This window comes from Eleutherodactylus coqui, chromosome 13 (assembly GCF_035609145.1).
Source record: "Eleutherodactylus coqui strain aEleCoq1 chromosome 13, aEleCoq1.hap1, whole genome shotgun sequence".
NCBI classification, from domain to species: domain Eukaryota; kingdom Metazoa; phylum Chordata; class Amphibia; order Anura; family Eleutherodactylidae; genus Eleutherodactylus; species Eleutherodactylus coqui.
The window spans coordinates 103,268,176-103,292,592 of NC_089849.1; the positions used below are offsets into that span (position 1 = coordinate 103,268,176).

Here is a 24,417-nt window from a genome sequence, read left to right on the forward strand (position 1 = left end):
TACTGCAGAGTATTGCATCTCTGGGAGAACATGTGTCCAGAGTCCCCACAGAACATTGCAGCTGTGGCCCACCTCAGGCTGATGGTCTTCCAGTAAACAATACAGATGTCTGCAGCCACTGGTAGGAAGTCCAAGAAACCAACAATCTTTCTAGCGAGCTCCATAATGGCTCTTCTCTCCAGCTGCAGTTGACAACAACCCAGGAATATGAAAGTCGAAATGTGCAAAATGCCTCTTTAATTATTTGAATAAGTATGCCACTTTGCCAGCTTTCATGCCCAGAACTACTTTGAGTTTGGCAGAGCTCGACTATATATGAGGCATCAACCTCTGTGTGTTAGCAGTCTTAGCTCAGCGGCCCGAATTTATTTAACCCTTTGAGAACACCAGTTACTTATCCAAAGCAGTAAAACTATCTGCCCACTCTGATGCCAGCTTTCATGCCCAGAACTGCTTTGACCAGGTTGAACACAACTATATCTGACGTGAGGCATCACCCTCTGTGTGCTGGCAGCTACTTCGGTGGTCCAAACCCGTTTAACCCTTTCAATCACGGTTGTGTGCCCACATTAATGCCCATTTTTTATGCTAGTTCCAGCTAGTTCCCCTCACGGCTCCCCCCTGCAATATAAGTTATTATAGTAAGCTTTCTTTATTACTATCTGTGAAAAATACAAATATAAAAGTATTGCAAAAAAGAAACTGCAGAATGAAAAAACAATTTCAGCATACTCAGGAAAGAACACTTCCTAGCAAACTCCAGGATGGCTCCTCCCACATAGCTCTGGTCACATGGGTGTGATGTCATCAGAGGTCCTTTCGCTCACTAGGATGTAGCATCTACCAAGCTGGAAGGCATTTATGGAATTTCAGCCGCATTTGAGCAGCGCTGCTGATTAGAGCCACCTGATTGGCTCTTCGGCACCACGTGACTACACAGCGTGCACGCGGATTGCCTTCAGCAGCCGTGCACTACACACTACAGTTAAGCAGCACAGGGTTAGGGTTGGGGTTTAGGGTTAGGTTTAGGCTTAGGGTTGGGGTTAGGTTTAGGTAACCCTAACCCCGTGCTGCTTAACTGTAGTGTGTAGTGCACGGCTGCTGAAGGCAATCCGCGTGAACGCTGTGTAGACACGTGGTGCCGAAGAGCCAATCAGGTGGCTCTAATCAGCAGGGCTGCTTAAGTGCGGCTGAAAACAGAAATATGCAGCTGGGAGCACAGAGACTGGAAATAGAATAACTACTTCCGGCAAGAAGCCGAGAAAAGCAGAGGAGGAGCCCCAGCCTCAACGCTGTCACCCAACGTAATGTATTCTACCTGCCAATGTCACCTCTGCCGCTGCCACAGTACAGCAGAAGGGCCGACATGTACAAGGAGAGCAGGCGGCAGTGTCATCCCAGTGTCTGCTGTCACCATACAGCCCAGCAGCCTCCAGTGACAGCATCACTGGTTATTATAGTACAGGAGGAGCAGACTCTGGGGTCCTGTCTGTGTCTGGTTATTATAGTACAGGAGGAGTAGACTCTGGGGTCCTGTGTGTCTGGTTATTATAGTACAGGAGGAGTAGACTCTGGGGTCCTGTCTGTGTCTGGTTATTATAGTACAGGAGGAGTAGACTCTGGGGTCCTGTCTGTGTCTGGTTATTATAGTACAGGAGGAGTAGACTCTGGGGTCCTGTCTGTGTCTGGTTATTATAGTACAGGAGGAGTAGACTCTGGGGTCCTGTCTGTGTCTGGTTATTATAGTACAGGAGGAGTAGACTCTGGGGTCCTGTCTGTGTCTGGTTATTATAGTACAGGAGGAGTAGACTCTGGGGTCCTGTCTGTGTCTGGTTATTATAGTACAGGAGGCGTAGACTCTGGGGTCCTGTCTGTGTCTGGTTATTATAGTACAGGAGGCGTAGACTCTGGGGTCCTGTCTGTGTCTGGTTATTATAGTACAGGAGGAGTAGACTCTGCCGTCCTGTCTGTGTCTGGTTATTATAGTACAGGAGGAGTAGACTCTGCCGTCCTGTCTGTGTCTGGTTATTATAGTACAGGAGGAGTAGACTCTGCCGTCCTGTCTGTGTCTGGTTATTATAGTACAGGAGGAGTAGACTCTGCTGTCCTGTCTGTGTCTGGTTATTATAATACAGGAGGAGTAGAATCTGCTGTCCTGGCTGTGTCTGGTTATTATAATACAGGAGGAGTAGAATCTGCTGTCCTGGCTGTGTCTGGTTATTATAATACAGGAAGAGTAGAATCTGCTGTCCTGGCTGTGTCTGGTTATTATAGTACAGGAGGAGTAGACTCTGGGGTCCTGTCTGTGTCTGGTTATTATAGTACAGGAGGAGTAGACTCTGGGGTCCTTTCTGTGTCTGGTTATTATAGTACAGGAGGCGTAGACTCTGGGGTCCTTTCTGTGTCTGGTTATTATAGTACAGGAGGTGTAGACTCTGCTGTCCTGTCTGTGTCTGGTTATTATAGTACAGGAGAAGTAGACTCTGGGGTCCTGTCTGTGTCTGGTTATTATAGTACAGGAGGCTTAGACTCTGATGTCCTGTCTGTGTCTGGTTATTATAGTACAGGAGGAGTAGACTCTGGGGTCCTGTCTGTGTCTGGTTATTTATAGTACAGGAGGAGTAGACTGTGGGGTCCTGTCTGGGTATTATAGTACAGGAGGAGTAGACTCTGGGGTCCTGTCTGTATCTGGGTATTATAGTACAGGAGGAGTAGACTCTGGGGTCCTGTCTGTGTCTGGTTATTATAATACAGGAGGAGTAGACTCTGCTGTCCTCGCTGTGTCTGGTTATTATAATACAGGAGGAGTAGACTCTGGGGTCCTGTCTGTATCTGGGTATTATAGTACAGGAGGAGTAGACTCTGGGGTCCTGTCTGTGTCTGGTTATTATAGTACAGGAGGAGTAGACTCTGGGGTCCTGTCTGTGTCTGCTTATTATAATACAGGAGGAGTAGACTCTGCTGTCCTGTTTGTGTCTGCTTATTATAATACAGGAGGAGTAGACTCTGCTGTCCTGTTTGTGTCTGGTTATTATAGTACAGGAGGAGTAGACTCTGCTGTCCTGTCTGTGTCTGGTTATTATAGTACAGGAGGAGTAGACTCTGCTGTCCTGTCTGTGCCTGGTTATTATAGTACAGGGGGAGTAGACTCTGCTGTCCTGGCTGTGTCTGGTTATTATAGTACAGGAGGAGTAGACTCTGGGGTCCTGTCTGTATCTGGGTATTATAGTACAGGAGGAGTAGACTCTGGGGTCCTGTCTGTGTCTGGTTATTATAGTACAGGAGGAGTAGACTCTGGGGTCCTGTCTGTGTCTGCTTATTATAATACAGGAGGAGTAGACTCTGCTGTCCTGTTTGTGTCTGGTTATTATAGTACAGGAGGAGTAGACTCTGCTGTCCTGTCTGTGTCTGGTTATTATAGTACAGGAGGAGTAGACTCTGGGGTCCTGTCTGTATCTGGGTATTATAGTACAGGAGGAGTAGACTCTGCTGTCCTGTCTGTGCCTGGTTATTATAGTACAGGGGGAGTAGACTCTGCTGTCCTGGCTGTGTCTGGTTATTATAGTACAGGAGGAGTAGACTCTGCTGTCCTGTTTGTGTCTGGTTATTATAGTACAGGAAGAGTAGACTCTGCTGTCCTGTTTGTGTCTGGTTATTATAGTACAGGAGGAGTAGACTCTGCTGTCCTTCCTGTGTCTGGTTATTATAGTACAGGAGGAGTAGACTCTGGGGTCCTGTCTGTGTCTGGTTATTATAGTACAGGAGGAGTAGACTCTGGGGTCCTGTCTGTGTCTGGTTATTATAGTACAGGAGGAGTAGACTCTGGGGTCCTGTCTGTGTCTGGTTATTATAGTACAGGAGGCGTAGACTCTGGGGTCCTGTCTGTGTCTGGTTATTATAGTACAGGAGGAGTAGAGGAGTAGACTCTGCTGTCCAGTCTGTGTCTGGTTATTATAGTACAGGAGGAGTAGACTCTGCTGTCCTCGCTGTGTCTGGTTATTATAGTACAGGAGGTGTAGACTCTGGGGTCCTGTCTGTGTCTGGTTATTATAATACAGGAGGAGTAGACTCTGGGGTCCTGTCTGTGTCTGGTTATTATAATACAGGAGGAGTAGACTCTGGGATCCTGTCTGTGTCTGCTTATTATAATACAGGAGGAGTAGACTCTGCTGTCCTGTTTGTGTCTGCTTATTATAATACAGGAGGAGTAGACTCTGCTGTCCTGTTTGTGTCTGCTTATTATAATACAGGAGGAGTAGACTCTGCTGTCCTGTTTGTGTCTGCTTATTATAGTACAGGAGGAGTAGACTCTGCTGTCCTGTCTGTGTCTGGTTATTATAGTACAGGGGGAGTAGACTCTGGGGTCCTGTCTGTATCTGGTTATTATAGTACAGGAGGAGTAGACTCTGCTGTCCTGTTTGTGTCTGGTTATTATAGTACAGGATGAGTAGACTCTGCTGTCCTGTCTGTGTCTGGTTATTATAGTACAGGAGGAGTAGACTCTGGGGTCCTGTCTGGGTATTATAGTACAGGAGGAGTAGACTCTGGGGTCCTGTCTGTATCTGGGTATTATAGTACAGGAGGAGTAGACTCTGGGGTCCTGTCTGTGTCTGGTTATTATAATACAGGAGGAGTAGACTCTGCTGTCCTGTCTGTGTCTGGTTATTATAGTACAGGAGGAGTAGACTCTGCTGTCCTCGCTGTGTCTGGTTATTATAGTACAGGAGGAGTAGACTCTGCTGTCCTCGCTGTGTCTGGTTATTATAGTACAGGAGGTGTAGACTCTGGGGTCCTGTCTGTGTCTGGTTATTATAATACAGGAGGAGTAGACTCTGGGGTCCTGTCTGTATCTGGGTATTATAGTACAGGAGGAGTAGACTCTGGGGTCCTGTCTGTGTCTGGTTATTATAGTACAGGAGGAGTAGACTCTGGGGTCCTGTCTGTGTCTGCTTATTATAATACAGGAGGAGTAGACTCTGCTGTCCTGTTTGTGTCTGGTTATTATAGTACAGGAGGAGTAGACTCTGCTGTCCTGTCTGTGTCTGGTTATTATAGTACAGGAGGAGTAGACTCTGGGGTCCTGTCTGTATCTGGGTATTATAGTACAGGAGGAGTAGACTCTGGGGTCCTGTCTGTGTCTGGTTATTATAGTACAGGAGGAGTAGACTCTGCTGTCCTGTCTGTGCCTGGTTATTATAGTACAGGGGGAGTAGACTCTGCTGTCCTGGCTGTGTCTGGTTATTATAGTACAGGAGGAGTAGACTCTGCTGTCCTGTTTGTGTCTGGCTATTATAGTACAGGAAGAGTAGACTCTGCTGTCCTGTTTGTGTCTGGTTATTATAGTACAGGAGGAGTAGACTCTGCTGTCCTTCCTGTGTCTGGTTATTATAGTACAGGAGGAGTAGACTCTGGGGTCCTGTCTGTGTCTGGTTATTATAGTACAGGAGGAGTAGACTCTGGGGTCCTGTCTGTGTCTGGTTATTATAGTACAGGAGGAGTAGACTCTGCTGTCCTGTCTGTGTCTGGTTATTATAGTACAGGAGGAGTAGACTCTGGGGTCCTGTCTGTGTCTGGTTATTATAGTACAGGAGGAGTAGACTCTGGGGTCCTGTCTGTGTCTGGTTATTATAGTACAGGAGGAGTAGACTCTGGGGTCCTGTCTGTGTCTGGTTATTATAGTACAGGAGGAGTAGACTCTGGGGTCCTGTCTGTGTCTGGTTATTATAGTACAGGAGGAGTAGACTCTGGGGTCCTGTCTGTGTCTGGTTATTATAGTACAGGAGGAGTAGACTCTGGGGTCCTGTCTGTGTCTGGTTATTATAGTACAGGAGGCGTAGACTCTGGGGTCCTGTCTGTGTCTGGTTATTATAGTACAGGAGGAGTAGACTCTGCCGTCCTGTCTGTCTCTGGTTATTATAGTACAGGAGGAGTAGACTCTGCCGTCCTGTCTGTGTCTGGTTATTATAGTACAGGAGGAGTAGACTCTGCCGTCCTGTCTGTGTCTGGTTATTCTAGTACAGGAGGAGTAGACTCTGCTGTCCTGTCTGTGTCTGGTTATTATAATACAGGAGGAGTAGAATCTGCTGTCCTGGCTGTGTCTGGTTATTATAATACAGGAGGAGTAGAATCTGCTGTCCTGGCTGTGTCTGGTTATTATAATACAGGAGGAGTAGAATCTGCTGTCCTGGCTGTGTCTGGTTATTATAGTACAGGAGGAGTAGACTCTGGGGTCCTGTCTGTGTCTGGTTATTATAGTACAGGAGGCGTAGACTCTGGGGTCCTTTCTGTGTCTGGTTATTATAGTACAGGAGGTGTAGACTCTGCTGTCCTGTCTGTGTCTGGTTATTATAGTACAGGAGAAGTAGACTCTGGGGTCCTGTCTGTGTCTGGTTATTATAGTACAGGAGGCTTAGACTCTGATGTCCTGTCTGTGTCTGGTTATTATAGTACAGGAGGAGTAGACTCTGGGGTCCTGTCTGTGTCTGGTTATTTATAGTACAGGAGGAGTAGACTCTGGGGTCCTGTCTGGGTATTATCGTACAGGAGGAGTAGACTGTGGGGTCCTGTCTGGGTATTATAGTACAGGAGGAGTAGACTCTGGGGTCCTGTCTGTATCTGGGTATTATAGTACAGGAGGAGTAGACTCTGGGGTCCTGTCTGTGTCTGGTTATTATAATACAGGAGGAGTAGACTCTGCTGTCCTGTCTGTGTCTGGTTATTATAGTACAGGAAGAGTAGACTCTGCTGTCCAGTCTGTGTCTGGTTATTATAGTACAGGAGGAGTAGACTCTGCTGTCCTCGCTGTGTCTGGTTATTATAGTACAGGAGGTGTAGACTCTGGGGTCCTGTCTGTGTCTGGTTATTATAATACAGGAGGAGTAGACTCTGGGGTCCTGTCTGTGTCTGGTTATTATAATACAGGAGGAGTAGACTCTGGGATCCTGTCTGTGTCTGCTTATTATAATACAGGAGGAGTAGACTCTGCTGTCCTGTTTGTGTCTGCTTATTATAATACAGGAGGAGTAGACTCTGCTGTCCTGTTTGTGTCTGGTTATTATAGTACAGGAGGAGTAGACTCTGCTGTCCTGTCTGTGTCTGGTTATTATAGTACAGGGGGAGTAGACTCTGGGGTCCTGTCTGTATCTGGTTATTATAGTACAGGAGGAGTAGACTCTGCTGTCCTCGCTGTGTCTGGTTATTATAGTACAGGAGGAGTAGACTCTGCTGTCCTCGCTGTGTCTGGTTATTATAGTACAGGAGGAGTAGACTCTTTGGTCCTGTCTGTATCTGGGTATTATAGTACAGGAGGAGTAGACTCTGGGGTCCTGTCTGTGTCTGGTTATTATAGTACAGGAGGAGTAGACTCTGGGGTCCTGTCTGTGTCTGCTTATTATAATACAGGAGGAGTAGACTCTGCTGTCCTGTTTGTGTCTGGTTATTATAGTACAGGAGGAGTAGACTCTGCTGTCCTGTCTGTGTCTGGTTATTATAGTACAGGAGGAGTAGACTCTGGGGTCCTGTCTGTATCTGGGTATTATAGTACAGGAGGAGTAGACTCTGGGGTCCTGTCTGTGTCTGGTTATTATAGTACAGGAGGAGTAGACTCTGCTGTCCTGTCTGTGCCTGGTTATTATAGTACAGGAGGAGTAGACTCTGGGGTCCTGTCTGTGTCTGGTTATTATAGTACAGGAGGCGTAGACTCTGGGGTCCTGTCTGTGTCTGGTTATTATAGTACAGGAGGAGTAGAGGAGTAGACTCTGCTGTCCTGTCTGTGCCTGGTTATTATAGTACAGGGGGAGTAGACTCTGCTGTCCTGGCTGTGTCTGGTTATTATAGTACAGGAGGAGTAGACTCTGCTGTCCTGTTTGTGTCTGGTTATTATAGTACAGGAAGAGTAGACTCTGCTATCCTGTTTGTGTCTGGTTATTATAGTACAGGAGGAGTAGACTCTGCTGTCCTTCCTGTGTCTGGTTATTATAGTACAGGAGGAGTAGACTCTGGGGTCCTGTCTGTGTCTGGTTATTATAGTACAGGAGGAGTAGACTCTGGGGTCCTGTCTGTGTCTGGTTATTATAGTACAGGAGGAGTAGACTCTGCTGTCCTGTCTGTGTCTGGTTATTATAGTACAGGAGGAGTAGACTCTGGGGTCCTGTCTGTGTCTGGTTATTATAGTACAGGAGGAGTAGACTCTGGGGTCCTGTCTGTGTCTGGTTATTATAGTACAGGAGGCGTAGACTCTGGGGTCCTGTCTGTGTCTGGTTATTATAGTACAGGAGGAGTAGAGGAGTAGACTCTGCTGTCCAGTCTGTGTCTGGTTATTATAGTACAGGAGGAGTAGACTCTGCTGTCCTCGCTGTGTCTGGTTATTATAGTACAGGAGGTGTAGACTCTGGGGTCCTGTCTGTGTCTGGTTATTATAATACAGGAGGAGTAGACTCTGGGATCCTGTCTGTGTCTGCTTATTATAATACAGGAGGAGTAGACTCTGCTGTCCTGTTTGTGTCTGCTTATTATAATACAGGAGGAGTAGACTCTGCTGTCCTTTTTGTGTCTGCTTATTATAGTACAGGAGGAGTAGACTCTGCTGTCCTGTCTGTGTCTGGTTATTATAGTACAGGGGGAGTAGACTCTGGGGTCCTGTCTGTATCTGGTTATTATAGTACAGGAGGAGTAGACTCTGCTGTCCTGTTTGTGTCTGGTTATTATAGTACAGGAGGAGTAGACTCTGCTGTCCTGTCTGTGTCTGGTTATTATAGTACAGGAGGAGTAGACTCTGGGGTCCTGTCTGTATCTGGGTATTATAGTACAGGAGGAGTAGACTCTGGGGTCCTGTCTGTGTCTGGTTATTATAGTACAGGAGGAGTAGACTCTGCTGTCCTGTCTGTGCCTGGTTATTATAGTACAGGGGGAGTAGACTCTGCTGTCCTGGCTGTGTCTGGTTATTATAGTACAGGAGGAGTAGACTCTGGGGTCCTGTCTGTGTCTGGTTATTATAGTACAGGAAAAGTAGACTCTGCCGTCCTGTCTGTCTCTGGTTATTATAGTACAGGAGGAGTAGACTCTGCCGTCCTGTCTGTGTCTGGTTATTATAGTACAGGAGGAGTAGACTCTGCTGTCCTGTCTGTGTCTGGTTATTATAGTACAGGAGGAGTAGACTCTGCTGCCCTCGCTGTGTCTGGTTATTATAGTACAGGAGGAGTAGACTCTGCTGTCCTCGCTGTGTCTGGTTATTATAGTACAGGAGGTGTAGACTCTGGGGTCCTGTCTGTGTCTGGTTATTATAATACAGGAGGAGTAGACTCTGGGGTCCTGTCTGTGTCTGCTTATTATAATACAGGAGGAGTAGACTCTGCTGTCCTGTCTGTGTCTGGTTATTATAGTACAGGAGGAGTAGACTCTGGGGTCCTGTCTGTATCTGGGTATTATAGTACAGGAGGAGTAGACTCTGGGGTCCTGTCTGTGTCTGGTTATTATAGTACAGGAGGAGTAGACTCTGCTGTCCTGTCTGTGCCTGGTTATTATAGTACAGGGGGAGTAGACTCTGCTGTCCTGGCTGTGTCTGGTTATTATAGTACAGGAGGAGTAGACTCTGCTGTCCTGTTTGTGTCTGGCTATTATAGTACAGGAAGAGTAGACTCTGCTGTCCTGTTTGTGTCTGGTTATTATAGTACAGGAGGAGTAGACTCTGCTGTCCTTCCTGTGTCTGGTTATTATAGTACAGGAGGAGTAGACTCTGGGGTCCTGTCTGTGTCTGGTTATTATAGTACAGGAGGAGTAGACTCTGGGGTCCTGTCTGTGTCTGGTTATTATAGTACAGGAGGAGTAGACTCTGCTGTCCTGTCTGTGTCTGGTTATTATAGTACAGGAGGAGTAGACTCTGGGGTCCTGTCTGTGTCTGGTTATTATAGTACAGGAGGAGTAGACTCTGGGGTCCTGTCTGTGTCTGGTTATTATAGTACAGGAGGAGTAGACTCTGGGGTCCTGTCTGTGTCTGGTTATTATAGTACAGGAGGAGTAGACTCTGGGGTCCTGTCTGTGTCTGGTTATTATAGTACAGGAGGAGTAGACTCTGGGGTCCTGTCTGTGTCTGGTTATTATAGTACAGGAGGAGTAGACTCTGGGGTCCTGTCTGTGTCTGGTTATTATAGTACAGGAGGCGTAGACTCTGGGGTCCTGTCTGTGTCTGGTTATTATATTACAGGAGGCGTAGACTCTGGGGTCCTGTCTGTGTCTGGTTATTATAGTACAGGAGGAGTAGACTCTGCCGTCCTGTCTGTCTCTGGTTATTATAGTACAGGAGGAGTAGACTCTGCCGTCCTGTCTGTGTCTGGTTATTATAGTACAGGAGGAGTAGACTCTGCCGTCCTGTCTGTGTCTGGTTATTATAGTACAGGAGGAGTAGACTCTGCTGTCCTGTCTGTGTCTGGTTATTATAATACAGGAGGAGTAGAATCTGCTGTCCTGGCTGTGTCTGGTTATTATAATACCGGAGGAGTAGAATCTGCTGTCCTGGCTGTGTCTGGTTATTATAATACAGGAGGAGTAGAATCTGCTGTCCTGGCTGTGTCTGGTTATTATAGTACAGGAGGAGTAGACTCTGGGGTCCTGTCTGTGTCTGGTTATTATAGTACAGGAGGCGTAGACTCTGGGGTCCTTTCTGTGTCTGGTTATTATAGTACAGGAGGTGTAGACTCTGCTGTCCTGTCTGTGTCTGGTTATTATAGTACAGGAGAAGTAGACTCTGGGGTCCTGTCTGTGTCTGGTTATTATAGTACAGGAGGCTTAGACTCTGATGTCCTGTCTGTGTCTGGTTATTATAGTACAGGAGGAGTAGACTCTGGGGTCCTGTCTGTGTCTGGTTATTTATAGTACAGGAGGAGTAGACTCTGGGGTCCTGTCTGGGTATTATCGTACAGGAGGAGTAGACTGTGGGGTCCTGTCTGGGTATTATAGTACAGGAGGAGTAGACTCTGGGGTCCTGTCTGTATCTGGGTATTATAGTACAGGAGGAGTAGACTCTGGGGTCCTGTCTGTGTCTGGTTATTATAATACAGGAGGAGTAGACTCTGCTGTCCTGTCTGTGTCTGGTTATTATAGTACAGGAAGAGTAGACTCTGCTGTCCAGTCTGTGTCTGGTTATTATAGTACAGGAGGAGTAGACTCTGCTGTCCTCGCTGTGTCTGGTTATTATAGTACAGGAGGTGTAGACTCTGGGGTCCTGTCTGTGTCTGGTTATTATAATACAGGAGGAGTAGACTCTGGGGTCCTGTCTGTGTCTGGTTATTATAATACAGGAGGAGTAGACTCTGGGATCCTGTCTGTGTCTGCTTATTATAATACAGGAGGAGTAGACTCTGCTGTCCTGTTTGTGTCTGCTTATTATAATACAGGAGGAGTAGACTCTGCTGTCCTGTTTGTGTCTGGTTATTATAGTACAGGAGGAGTAGACTCTGCTGTCCTGTCTGTGTCTGGTTATTATAGTACAGGGGGAGTAGACTCTGGGGTCCTGTCTGTATCTGGTTATTATAGTACAGGAGGAGTAGACTCTGCTGTCCTCGCTGTGTCTGGTTATTATAGTACAGGAGGAGTAGACTCTGCTGTCCTCGCTGTGTCTGGTTATTATAGTACAGGAGGAGTAGACTCTGGGGTCCTGTCTGTATCTGGGTATTATAGTACAGGAGGAGTAGACTCTGGGGTCCTGTCTGTGTCTGGTTATTATAGTACAGGAGGAGTAGACTCTGGGGTCCTGTCTGTGTCTGCTTATTATAATACAGGAGGAGTAGACTCTGCTGTCCTGTTTGTGTCTGGTTATTATAGTACAGGAGGAGTAGACTCTGCTGTCCTGTCTGTGTCTGGTTATTATAGTACAGGAGGAGTAGACTCTGGGGTCCTGTCTCTATCTGGGTATTATAGTACAGGAGGAGTAGACTCTGGGGTCCTGTCTGTGTCTGGTTATTATAGTACAGGAGGAGTAGACTCTGCTGTCCTGTCTGTGCCTGGTTATTATAGTACAGGGGGAGTAGACTCTGCTGTCCTGGCTGTGTCTGGTTATTATAGTACAGGAGGAGTAGACTCTGCTGTCCTGTTTGTGTCTGGTTATTATAGTACAGGAAGAGTAGACTCTGCTGTCCTGTTTGTGTCTGGTTATTATAGTACAGGAGGAGTAGACTCTGCTGTCCTTCCTGTGTCTGGTTATTATAGTACAGGAGGAGTAGACTCTGGGGTCCTGTCTGTGTCTGGTTATTATAGTACAGGAGGAGTAGACTCTGGGGTCCTGTCTGTGTCTGGTTATTATAGTACAGGAGGAGTAGACTCTGCTGTCCTGTCTGTGTCTGGTTATTATAGTACAGGAGGAGTAGACTCTGGGGTCCTGTCTGTGTCTGGTTATTATAGTACAGGAGGAGTAGACTCTGGGGTCCTGTCTGTGTCTGGTTATTATAGTACAGGAGGAGTAGACTCTGGGGTCCTGTCTGTGTCTGGTTATTATAGTACAGGAGGCGTAGACTCTGGGGTCCTGTCTGTGTCTGGTTATTATAGTACAGGAGGAGTAGAGGAGTAGACTCTGCTGTCCAGTCTGTGTCTGGTTATTATAGTACAGGAGGAGTAGACTCTGCTGTCCTCGCTGTGTCTGGTTATTATAGTACAGGAGGTGTAGACTCTGGGGTCCTGTCTGTGTCTGGTTATTATAATACAGGAGGAGTAGACTCTGGGATCCTGTCTGTGTCTGCTTATTATAATACAGGAGGAGTAGACTCTGCTGTCCTGTTTGTGTCTGCTTATTATAATACAGGAGGAGTAGACTCTGCTGTCCTGTTTGTGTCTGCTTATTATAGTACAGGAGGAGTAGACTCTGCTGTCCTGTCTGTGTCTGGTTATTATAGTACAGGGGGAGTAGACTCTGGGGTCCTGTCTGTATCTGGTTATTATAGTACAGGAGGAGTAGACTCTGCTGTCCTGTTTGTGTCTGGTTATTATAGTACAGGAGGAGTAGACTCTGCTGTCCTGTCTGTGTCTGGTTATTATAGTACAGGAGGAGTAGACTCTGGGGTCCTGTCTGTATCTGGGTATTATAGTACAGGAGGAGTAGACTCTGGGGTCCTGTCTGTGTCTGGTTATTATAGTACAGGAGGAGTAGACTCTGCTGTCCTGTCTGTGCCTGGTTATTATAGTACAGGGGGAGTAGACTCTGCTGTCCTGGCTGTGTCTGGTTATTATAGTACAGGAGGAGTAGACTCTGCTGTCCTGTTTGTGTCTGGTTATTATAGTACAGGAAAAGTAGACTCTGCTGTCCTGTTTGTGTCTGGTTATTATAGTACAGGAGGAGTAGACTCTGCTGTCCTTCCTGTGTCTGGTTATTATAGTACAGGAGGAGTAGACTCTGGGGTCCTGTCTGTGTCTGGTTATTATAGTACAGGAGGAGTAGACTCTGGGGTCCTGTCTGTGTCTGGTTATTATAGTACAGGAGGAGTAGACTCTGCTGTCCTGTCTGTGTCTGGTTATTATAGTACAGGAGGAGTAGACTCTGCTGTCCTGTCTGTGTCTGGTTATTATAGTACAGGAGGAGTAGACTCTGCTGTCCTGTCTGTGTCTGGTTATTATAGTACAGGAGGAGTAGACTCTGGGGTCCTGTCTGTGTCTGGTTATTATAGTACAGGAGGAGTAGACTCTGCTGTCCTGTTTGTGTCTGGTTATTGTAGTACAGGAGGAGTAGACTCTGCTGTCCTGTCTGTGTCTGGTTATTATAGTACAGGAGGAGTAGACTCTGGGGTCCTGTCTGTGTCTGGTTATTATAGTACAGGAGGAGTAGACTCTGGGGTCCTGTCTGTGTCTGGTTATTATAGTACAGGAGGAGTAGACTCTGGGGTCCTGTCTGTGTCTGGTTATTATAGTACAGGAGGAGTAGACTCTGGGGTCCTGTCTGTGTCTGGTTATTATAGTACAGGAGGAGTAGACTCTGGGGTCCTGTCTGTGTCTGGTTATTATAATACAGGAGGAGTAGACTCTGGGGTCCTGTCTGTATCTGGGTATTATAGTACAGGAGGAGTAGACTCTGGGGTCCTGTCTGTGTCTGGTTATTATAGTACAGGAGGAGTAGACTCTGGGGTCCTGTCTGTGTCTGCTTATTATAATACAGGAGGAGTAGACTCTGCTGTCCTGTCTGTGTCTGGTTATTATAGTACAGGAGGAGTAGACTCTGGGGTCCTGTCTGTATCTGGGTATTATAGTACAGGAGGAGTAGACTCTGGGGTCCTGTCTGTGTCTGGTTATTATAGTACAGGAGGAGTAGACTCTGCTGTCCTGTCTGTGCCTGGTTATTATAGTACAGGGGGAGTAGACTCTGCTGTCCTGGCTGTGTCTGGTTATTATAGTACAGGAGGAGTAGACTCTGCTGTCCTGTTTGTGTCTGGCTATTATAGTACAGGAAGAGTAGACTCTGCTGTCCTGTTTGTGTCTGGTTATTATAGTACAGGAGGAGTAGACTCTGCTGTCCTTCCTGTGTCTGGTTATTATAGTACAGGAGGAGTAGACTCTGGGGTCCTGTCTGTGTCTGGTTATTATAGTACAGGAGGAGTAGACTCTGGGGTCCTGTCTGTGTCTGGTTATTATAGTACAGGAGGAGTAGACTCTGCTGTCCTGTCTGTGTCTGGTTATTATAGTACAGGAGGAGTAGACTCTGGGGTCCTGTCTGTGTCTGGTTATTATAGTACAGGAGGAATAGACTCTGGGGTCCTGTCTGTGTCTGGTTATTATAGTACAGGAGGAGTAGACTCTGGGGTCCTGTCTGTGTCTGGTTATTATAGTACAGGAGGAGTAGACTCTGGGGTCCTGTCTGTGTCTGGTTATTATAGTACAGGAGGAGTAGACTCTGGGGTCCTGTCTGTGTCTGGTTATTATAGTACAGGAGGAGTAGACTCTGGGGTCCTGTCTGTGTCTGGTTATTATAGTACAGGAGGCGTAGACTCTGGGGTCCTGTCTGTGTCTGGTTATTATATTACAGGAGGCGTAGACTCTGGGGTCCTGTCTGTGTCTGGTTATTATAGTACAGGAGGAGTAGACTCTGCCGTCCTGTCTGTCTCTGGTTATTATAGTACAGGAGGAGTAGACTCTGCCGTCCTGTCTGTGTCTGGTTATTATATTACAGGAGGCGTAGACTCTGGGGTCCTGTCTGTGTCTGGTTATTATATTACAGGAGGCGTAGACTCTGGGGTCCTGTCTGTGTCTGGTTATTATAGTACAGGAGGAGTAGACTCTGCCGTCCTGTCTGTCTCTGGTTATTATAGTACAGGAGGAGTAGACTCTGCCGTCCTGTCTGTGTCTGGTTATTATAGTACAGGAGGAGTAGACTCTGCCGTCCTGTCTGTGTCTGGTTATTATAGTACAGGAGGAGTAGACTCTGCTGTCCTGTCTGTGTCTGGTTATTATAATACAGGAGGAGTAGAATCTGCTGTCCTGGCTGTGTCTGGTTATTATAATACCGGAGGAGTAGAATCTGCTGTCCTGGCTGTGTCTGGTTATTATAATACAGGAGGAGTAGAATCTGCTGTCCTGGCTGTGTCTGGTTATTATAGTACAGGAGGAGTAGACTCTGGGGTCCTGTCTGTGTCTGGTTATTATAGTACAGGAGGCGTAGACTCTGGGGTCCTTTCTGTGTCTGGTTATTATAGTACAGGAGGTGTAGACTCTGCTGTCCTGTCTGTGTCTGGTTATTATAGTACAGGAGAAGTAGACTCTGGGGTCCTGTCTGTGTCTGGTTATTATAGTACAGGAGGCTTAGACTCTGATGTCCTGTCTGTGTCTGGTTATTATAGTACAGGAGGAGTAGACTCTGGGGTCCTGTCTGTGTCTGGTTATTTATAGTACAGGAGGAGTAGACTCTGGGGTCCTGTCTGGGTATTATCGTACAGGAGGAGTAGACTGTGGGGTCCTGTCTGGGTATTATAGTACAGGAGGAGTAGACTCTGGGGTCCTGTCTGTATCTGGGTATTATAGTACAGGAGGAGTAGACTCTGGGGTCCTGTCTGTGTCTGGTTATTATAATACAGGAGGAGTAGACTCTGCTGTCCTGTCTGTGTCTGGTTATTATAGTACAGGAAGAGTAGACTCTGCTGTCCAGTCTGTGTCTGGTTATTATAGTACAGGAGGAGTAGACTCTGCTGTCCTCGCTGTGTCTGGTTATTATAGTACAGGAGGTGTAGACTCTGGGGTCCTGTCTGTGTCTGGTTATTATAATACAGGAGGAGTAGACTCTGGGGTCCTGTCTGTGTCTGGTTATTATAATACAGGAGGAGTAGACTCTGCTGTCCTGTTTGTGTCTGCTTATTATAATACAGGAGGAGTAGACTCTGCTGTCCTGTTTGTGTCTGGTTATTATAGTACAGGAGGAGTAGACTCTGCTGTCCTGTCTGTGTCTGGTTATTATAGTACAGGAGGAGTAGACTCTGGGGTCCTGTCTGTATCTGGTTATTATAGTACAGGAGGAGTAGACTCTGCTGTCCTCGCTGTGTCTGGTTATTATAGTACAGGAGGAGTAGACTCTGCTGTCCTCGCTGTGTCTGGTTATTATAGTACAGGAGGAGTAGACTCTGGGGTCCTGTCTGTATCTGGGTATTATAGTACAGGAGGAGTAGACTCTGGGGTCCTGTCTGTGTCTGGTTATTATAGTACAGGAGGAGTAGACTCTGGGGTCCTGTCTGTGTCTGCTTATTATAATACAGGAGGAGTAGACTCTGCTGTCCTGTTTGTGTCTGGTTATTATAGTACAGGAGGAGTAGACTCTGCTGTCCTGTCTGTGTCTGGTTATTATAGTACAGGAGGAGTAGACTCTGGGGTCCTGTCTGTATCTGGGTATTATAGTACAGGAGGAGTAGACTCTGGGGTCCTGTCTGTGTCTGGTTATTATAGTACAGGAGGAGTAGACTCTGCTGTCCTGTCTGTGCCTGGTTATTATAGTACAGGGGGAGTAGACTCTGCTGTCCTGGCTGTGTCTGGTTATTATAGTACAGGAGGAGTAGACTCTGCTGTCCTGTTTGTGTCTGGTTATTATAGTACAGGAAGAGTAGACTCTGCTGTCCTGTTTGTGTCTGGTTATTATAGTACAGGAGGAGTAGACTCTGCTGTCCTTCCTGTGTCTGGTTATTATAGTACAGGAGGAGTAGACTCTGGGGTCCTGTCTGTGTCTGGTTATTATAGTACAGGAGGAGTAGACTCTGGGGTCCTGTCTGTGTCTGGTTATTATAGTACAGGAGGAGTAGACTCTGCTGTCCTGTCTGTGTCTGGTTATTATAGTACAGGAGGAGTAGACTCTGGGGTCCTGTCTGTGTCTGGTTATTATAGTACAGGAGGAGTAGACTCTGGGGTCCTGTCTGTGTCTGGTTATTATAGTACAGGAGGAGTAGACTCTGGGGTCCTGTCTGTGTCTGGTTATTATAGTACAGGAGGCGTAGACTCTGGGGTCCTGTCTGTGTCTGGTTATTATAGTACAGGAGGAGTAGAGGAGTAGACTCTGCTGTCCAGTCTGTGTCTGGTTATTATAGTACAGGAGGAGTAGACTCTGCTGTCCTCGCTGTGTCTGGTTATTATAGTACAGGAGGTGTAGACTCTGGGGTCCTGTCTGTGTCTGGTTATTATAATACAGGAGGAGTAGACTCTGGGATCCTGTCTGTGTCTGCTTATTATAATACAGGAGGAGTAGACTCTGCTGTCCTGTTTGTGTCTGCTTATTATAATACAGGAGGAGTAGACTCTGCTGTCCTGTTTGTGTCTGCTTATTATAGTACAGGAGGAGTAGACTCTGCTGTCCTGTCTGTGTCTGGTTATTATAGTACAGGGGGAGTAGACTCTGGGGTCCTGTCTGTATCTGGTTATTATAGTACAGGAGGAGTAGACTCTGCTGTCCTGTTTGTGTCTGGTTATTATAGTACAGGAGGAGTAGACTCTGCTGTCCTGTCTGTGTCTGGTTATTATAGTACAGGAGGAGTAGACTCTGGGGTCCTGTCTGTATCTGGGTATTATAGTACAGGAGGAGTAGACTCTGGGGTCCTGTCTGTGTCTGGTTATTATAGTACAGGAGGAGTAGACTCTGCTGTCCTGTCTGTGCCTGGTTATTATAGTACAGGGGGAGTAGACTCTGCTGTCCTGGCTGTGTCTGGTTATTATAGTACAGGAGGAGTAGACTCTGCTGTCCTGTTTGTGTCTGGTTATTATAGTACAGGAGGAGTAGACTCTGCTGTCCTGTCTGTGTCTGGTTATTATAGTACAGGAGGAGTAGACTCTGGGGTCCTGTCTGTGTCTGGTTATTATAGTACAGGAGGAGTAGACTCTGCTGTCCTGTTTGTGTCTGGTTATTATAGTACAGGAGGAGTAGACTCTGCTGTCCTGTCTGTGTCTGGTTATTATAGTACAGGAGGAGTAGACTCTGGGGTCCTGTCTGTGTCTGGTTATTATAGTACAGGAGGAGTAGACTCTGGGGTCCTGTCTGTGTCTGGTTATTATAGTACAGGAGGAGTAGACTCTGGGGTCCTGTCTGTGTCTGGTTATTATAGTACAGGAGGAGTAGACTCTGGGGTCCTGTCTGTGTCTGGTTATTATAGTACAGGAGGAGTAGACTCTGGGGTCCTGTCTGTGTCTGGTTATTATAGTACAGGAGGAGTAGACTCTGGGGTCCTGTCTGTGTCTGGTTATTATAGTACAGGAGGAGAAGACTCTGGGGTCCTGTCTGTGTCTGGTTATTATAGTACAGGAGGAGTAGACTCTGGGGTCCTGTCTGTGTCTGGTTATTATAGTACAGGAGGAGTAGACTCTGGGGTCCTGTCTGTGTCTGGTTATTATAGTACAGGAGGAGTAGACTCTGGGGTCCTGTCTGTGTCTGGTTATTATAGTACAGGAGGAGTAGACTCTGGGGTCCTGTCTGTGTCTGGTTATTATAGTACAGGAGGAGTAGACTCTGGGGTCCTGTCTGTGTCTGGTTATTATAGTACAGGAGGCGTAGACTCTGGGGTCCTGTCTGTGTCTGGTTATTATAGTACAGGAGGCGTAGACTCTGGGGTCCTGTCTGTGTCTGGTTATTATAGTACAGGAGGAGTAGACTCTGCCGTCCTGTCTGTCTCTGGTTATTATAGTACAGGAGGATTAGACTCTGCCGTCCTGTCTGTGTCTGGTTATTATAATACAGGAGGAGTAGAATCTGCTGTCCTGGCTGTGTCTGGTTATTATAATACAGGAGGAGTAGAATCTGCTGTCCTGGCTGTGTCTGGTTATTATAATACAGGAGGAGTAGAATCTGCTGTCCTGGCTGTGTCTGGTTATTATAGTACAGGAGGAGTAGACTCTGGGGTCCTGTCTGTGTCTGGTTATTATAGTACAGGAGGAGTAGACTCTGGGGTCCTTTCTGTGTCTGGTTATTATAGTACAGGAGGCGTAGACTCTGGGGTCCTTTCTGTGTCTGGTTATTATAGTACAGGAGGTGTAGACTCTGCTGTCCTGTCTGTGTCTGGTTATTATAGTACAGGAGAAGTAGACTCTGGGGTCCTGTCTGTGTCTGGTTATTATAGTACAAGAGGCTTAGACTCTGCTGTCCTGTCTGTGTCTGGTTATTATAGTACAGGAGGAGTAGACTCTGGGGTCCTGTCTGTGTCTGGTTATTTATAGTACAGGAGGAGTAGACTCTGGGGTCCTGTCTGGGTATTATAGTACAGGAGGAGTAGACTGTGGGGTCCTGTCTGGGTATTATAGTACAGGAGGAGTAGACTGTGGGGTCCTGTCTGGGTATTATAGTCCAGGAGGAGTAGACTCTGGGGTCCTGTCTGTATCTGGGTATTATAGTACAGGAGGAGTAGACTCTGGGGTCCTGTCTGTGTCTGGTTATTATAATACAGGAGGAGTAGACTCTGCTGTCCTGTCTGTGTCTGGTTATTATAGTACAGGAGGAGTAGACTCTGCTGTCCTGTCTGTGTCTGGTTATTATAGTACAGGAGGAGTAGACTCTGCTGTCCTGTCTGTGTCTGGTTATTATAGTACAGGGGGAGTAGACTCTGCTGTCCTGTCTGTGTCTGGTTATTATAGTACAGGGGGAGTAGACTCTGCTGTCCTGTCTGTGTCTGGTTATTATAGTACAGGAGGAGTAGACTCTGCTGTCCTGTCTGTGTCTGGTTATTATAGTACAGGAGGAGTAGACTCTGCTGTCCTGTCTGTGTCTGGTTATTATAGTACAGGAGGAGTAGACTCTGCTGTCCTGTCTGTGTCTGGTTATTATAGTACAGGAGGAGTAGACTCTGGGGTCCTTTCTGTGTCTGGTTCTTATAGTACAGGGGGAGTAGACTCTGGGGTCCTGTCTGTGTCTGGTTATTATAGTACAGGAGGAGTAGAGGAGTAGACTCTGCTGTCCAGTCTGTGTCTGGTTATTATAGTACAGGAGGAGTAGACTCTGCTGTCCTTGCTGTGTCTGGTTATTATAGTACAGGAGGTGTAGACTCTGGGGTCCTGTCTGTGTCTGGTTATTATAATACAGGAGGAGTAGACTCTGGGGTCCTGTCTGTGTCTGGTTATTATAATACAGGAGGAGTAGACTCTGGGATCCTGTCTGTGTCTGCTTATTATAATACAGGAGGAGTAGACTCTGCTGTCCTGTTTGTGTCTGCTTATTATAATACAGGAGGAGTAGACTCTGCTGTCCTGTTTGTGTCTGGTTATTATAGTACAGGAGGAGTAGACTCTGCTGTCCTGTCTGTGTCTGGTTATTATAGTACAGGAGGAGTAGACTCTGCTGTCCTCGCTGTGTCTGGTTATTATAGTACAGGAGGAGTAGACTCTGGGGTCCTGTCTGTATCTGGGTATTATAGTACAGGAGCAGTAGACTCTGGGGTCCTGTCTGTGTCTGGTTATTATAGTACAGGAGGAGTAGACTCTGCTGTCCTGTCTGTGCCTGGTTATTATAGTACAGGGGGAGTAGACTCTGCTGTCCTGGCTGTGTCTGGTTATTATAGTACAGGAGGAGTAGACTCTGCTGTCCTGTTTGTGTCTGGTTATTATAGTACAGGAAGAGTAGACTCTGGGGTCCTGTCTGTGTCTGGTTATTATAGTACAGGAGGAGTAGACTCTGGGGTCCTGTCTGTGTCTGGTTATTATAGTACAGGAGGAGTAGACTCTGCTGTCCTGTCTGTGTCTGGTTATTATAGTACAGGAGGAGTAGACTCTGGGGTCCTGTCTGTGTCTGGTTATTATAGTACAGGAGGAGTAGACTCTGCTGTCCTGTTTGTGTCTGGTTATTGTAGTACAGGAGTAGACCCTGGGGTTTGTAAATAAAGTGTTAAAAAGTTTGGGTACTTCTATCAGTGATTGAGAACTCCCCCAGTACGTACAGTCATACACAGCTGTCAATTACTGATAGCTCCGCCCATTGGACTCTTCAGCTCAGAATGAGCAGATATAAATGACTAAAATACAGGATAAAAAAGTATACAGAATTTTTTTTACATAAAACTACATATCAGTCCGCTCGGCTCCTTCTACCCTATAACATCATGCCTGCAGTTTGGACAGTGGGTTTGAGCCGATTGATTGCCTTTAAGATGTCTGAAGTCCTCTAAGTGGATGAACCCCTTAACGCACAGGAGTTTTGCCTGTGTGATCACTATAGCAGGGTGACTTGGCTTAGAGATCATCTCGATTCCTGCTATTTGTCTGCAGCACCTCTGCGATTAGACAGTCCCGCTATGTGACAGCTAGCGGTGTTGTGCTGATGTGTAACCTTGTCAGCATAAGGCTAAAAAGGCCTCCGTGTCTGCCATGGCTAAATGCAAATTGGGCTGTACCGAAGGCACAGCCTAATCAATTGTCAGTAAGCATTTTACTGACATACTATATTGCTGTGATATACTGAATACTCCAAAGCAGCTTGTCAGAAATCACAAGAATACATTAACTCTACTAAAATGTTAAAAAAAAATCTATATATTATTTTTTTTAAACAACGGCAGAATTTCCTTTATCCCGTGTATCTCTCCCCTCTCCCAAATCATAAATCAATATGTAATATATACCTCAAGATTACAAACCTGATTTATCCTGCAAAACACAAGCCCACATACAGCTACCCGGGTGAAAGAAAATAATCTGGCAACAAAAAATAAATTACTTGTTAAAAATGGTTTTTATTGTAGTTCCTGGTTTTTGTGGATGGGTAGAAAAAAAAATCAAAAACTTTGCCTTTGAAAAACATGGAGACGGCACCACACGGGTAGTATTGTAGTAGGTGAACTTCGATCTGTGGATTGAGTGGTTTGTTCCACTTTAGAGTGCACATTTTTCCAGTTTGCATTGCACATTTTGGGTTTTGTGTGCTCCCTTGATGAAGGGATTGGCGTGACCACAAAATGCGTTATAATTAGAGATGAGCGAGCGTACTCGGTAAGGACAGATACTCGAGCGAGTATTGTCCTTACTGAGTACCTGCCTGCTCGCCCGCAAAGATTCGGGTGCCGGCGGGGGTGAGCGCTGTGTTGCGGGGGTGAGCAGGAGGGAGGCGGAGGGGAGAGAGCGAGTTCTCCCCCGCCCGCTCCCAAATCTTTGCGGGTGAGCAGGCAGGTACTTGGTAAGGACGATACTCACTAGAGTATCTGTCCTTACCGAGTACGCTCGCTCAATTCTAGTTATAAATAAAGTCTGGAATAAGAGAAATGACAAGATTCTATATGTGAAGCAATCCTGGCGCGATCCATTTTTTTGGCCATCTTTTTGAGATCATAGTAGAAATAAAGACACCTGGCAGTTAAATTTAGGATATAAGTTCTGTTCCGATTTTTTTTTCTTCCTTTTTTTATGTTTTTATAATAATGAATTTCACCATTTTATCACCAGATGCAGTGACTGGATGAATGCTTCTTCTAGAACTTCTTGAATAGATCACATGAACCAGTGAAGATGGACAAGGACAGGAATCATGTGTCTGAGAGTATATTGAACTTCACCCTGGAGATCATCTACCTGCTGACTGGAGAGGTGAGGCATTCTTGAACTTGTCACATGATCTGAGTCTTAGGGCTCATTCACGTGACTGTGATTTCGACGCAGATTTCACATGAGCGATGCATGGCTGCACGAGACGTGGTGAATGGGGTCTATGGAAGTAAATGGACTTTCACTGATCCATTCACGTTAGCGTGTAAACGTTGCAAGTAGATACACGCAAGAAAAAAATCGCAGCATGCTCTATTTCACCATGTATCGTGCAGCGTGAGCCCTATTCTTTTCTCTGGGCAGCGTATGCAATGCTGTCCATACGCAATACATGCGACGATGCATACGGAACCCCACTATGAAACAGAGTGAGGTATTTTTTTTTAAAAAGGCGAAGTCACTCTGCATATGACTGAGATACACAGTGATCTGCGGTGCCCTCGCTGCCATACGCGGTGGGGTCCTTGCAGTGTTCTACACATACGGTCATGTGAATGAGGCCTTATTGCAATGCATTAAACAGATGTGACCGGAGAGGTGAGGGGATTTCAGAAAGGTGCAAGATATACAGTTGTGTACGGGTTCTACAAACGGAATGATTCTACAAATACAAATTTGGGAATATTGACCCGGTGAAGCTATTTATTATCACACAGTTGTGTATATTATGACTCCCACATGTATATAAATAGTCAAAGACCAACATTTCATATGTCCGCCCCAAAGGGTTATCCCAGTCTCTGACTTCTGTGCCATAGCCGGATAGGGTCCCAGAGGTGGGATTTGCACGCCCCTCACTTTATTGGGTTCCAACTGTGCCTGACTACCCTGAATGCAGCTCTGAAGCACATAAACCAAAAACTTGGAAGATGAAAGAGGAGGGGGGGTGGGGGGCAGAGCTTCTGGAATGGAAAAGTCATCCGAGTGCCATGACAGAGCCGGCAGGCTATATTGGTATCAGGTGCGAGAAGATGATCAAAAAGCTAGGATCTTGGCACAAACCGCAAAAGGGATAGTCGATTGAAGATGGTGAATAGTGAAGAATGTTTTGTCCTACGACTATTTTACTATTCACATCTTTTAATGTACACCATATAGTTCAGCTGTGTGAGAAAGGGGCTGCTTTGCCTCAAAACGCGTCACGTGCTAGCATTTAATAGTTCTTCACTATTCACCATTTTCAATCAACTGTCCCTTTTGTGATTCATGCAAGATCCTAGCTTTTTGAGCTTCTTCATTATGGATGCAGCGACTGGGGGTGGGGGGTGGATTGATAGGCAGATATAGCAGAGTGCTACACTGTTTCCATAACTCTGATAGAAATCCATGGATGTTATGCGAACAGCATCACATTGTGGTGTTTCTGTTGCTCAGGAGATGCAGGAACTGTATAGCTCACTGTGAAATGTTGCTTGTGGAACTCTCATTGACTTCTATCAGAGTTACGAATACTGCGTAGCTCCG

The 24,417-nt window shown here is 46.3% G+C and overlaps 1 protein-coding gene across 1 annotated transcript in view; it reads left to right on the forward strand.

Annotated features, from left to right (window-relative positions):
- The first annotated feature begins 1,130 nt into the window (after positions 1-1,130).
- The window catches only part of LOC136587426 (zinc finger protein 850-like), a 117,070-nt gene continuing 93,783 nt past the window's right edge, over positions 1,131-24,417 (forward strand). Inside the window, exons 1-2 of the mRNA XM_066585994.1 lie at positions 1,131-1,304; positions 22,855-22,995. Of these exons, the coding sequence (XP_066442091.1) occupies positions 22,918-22,995 (78 nt within the window). The 5' untranslated portion in view covers positions 1,131-1,304; positions 22,855-22,917. The remainder of the gene's footprint in view (positions 1,305-22,854; positions 22,996-24,417) is intronic.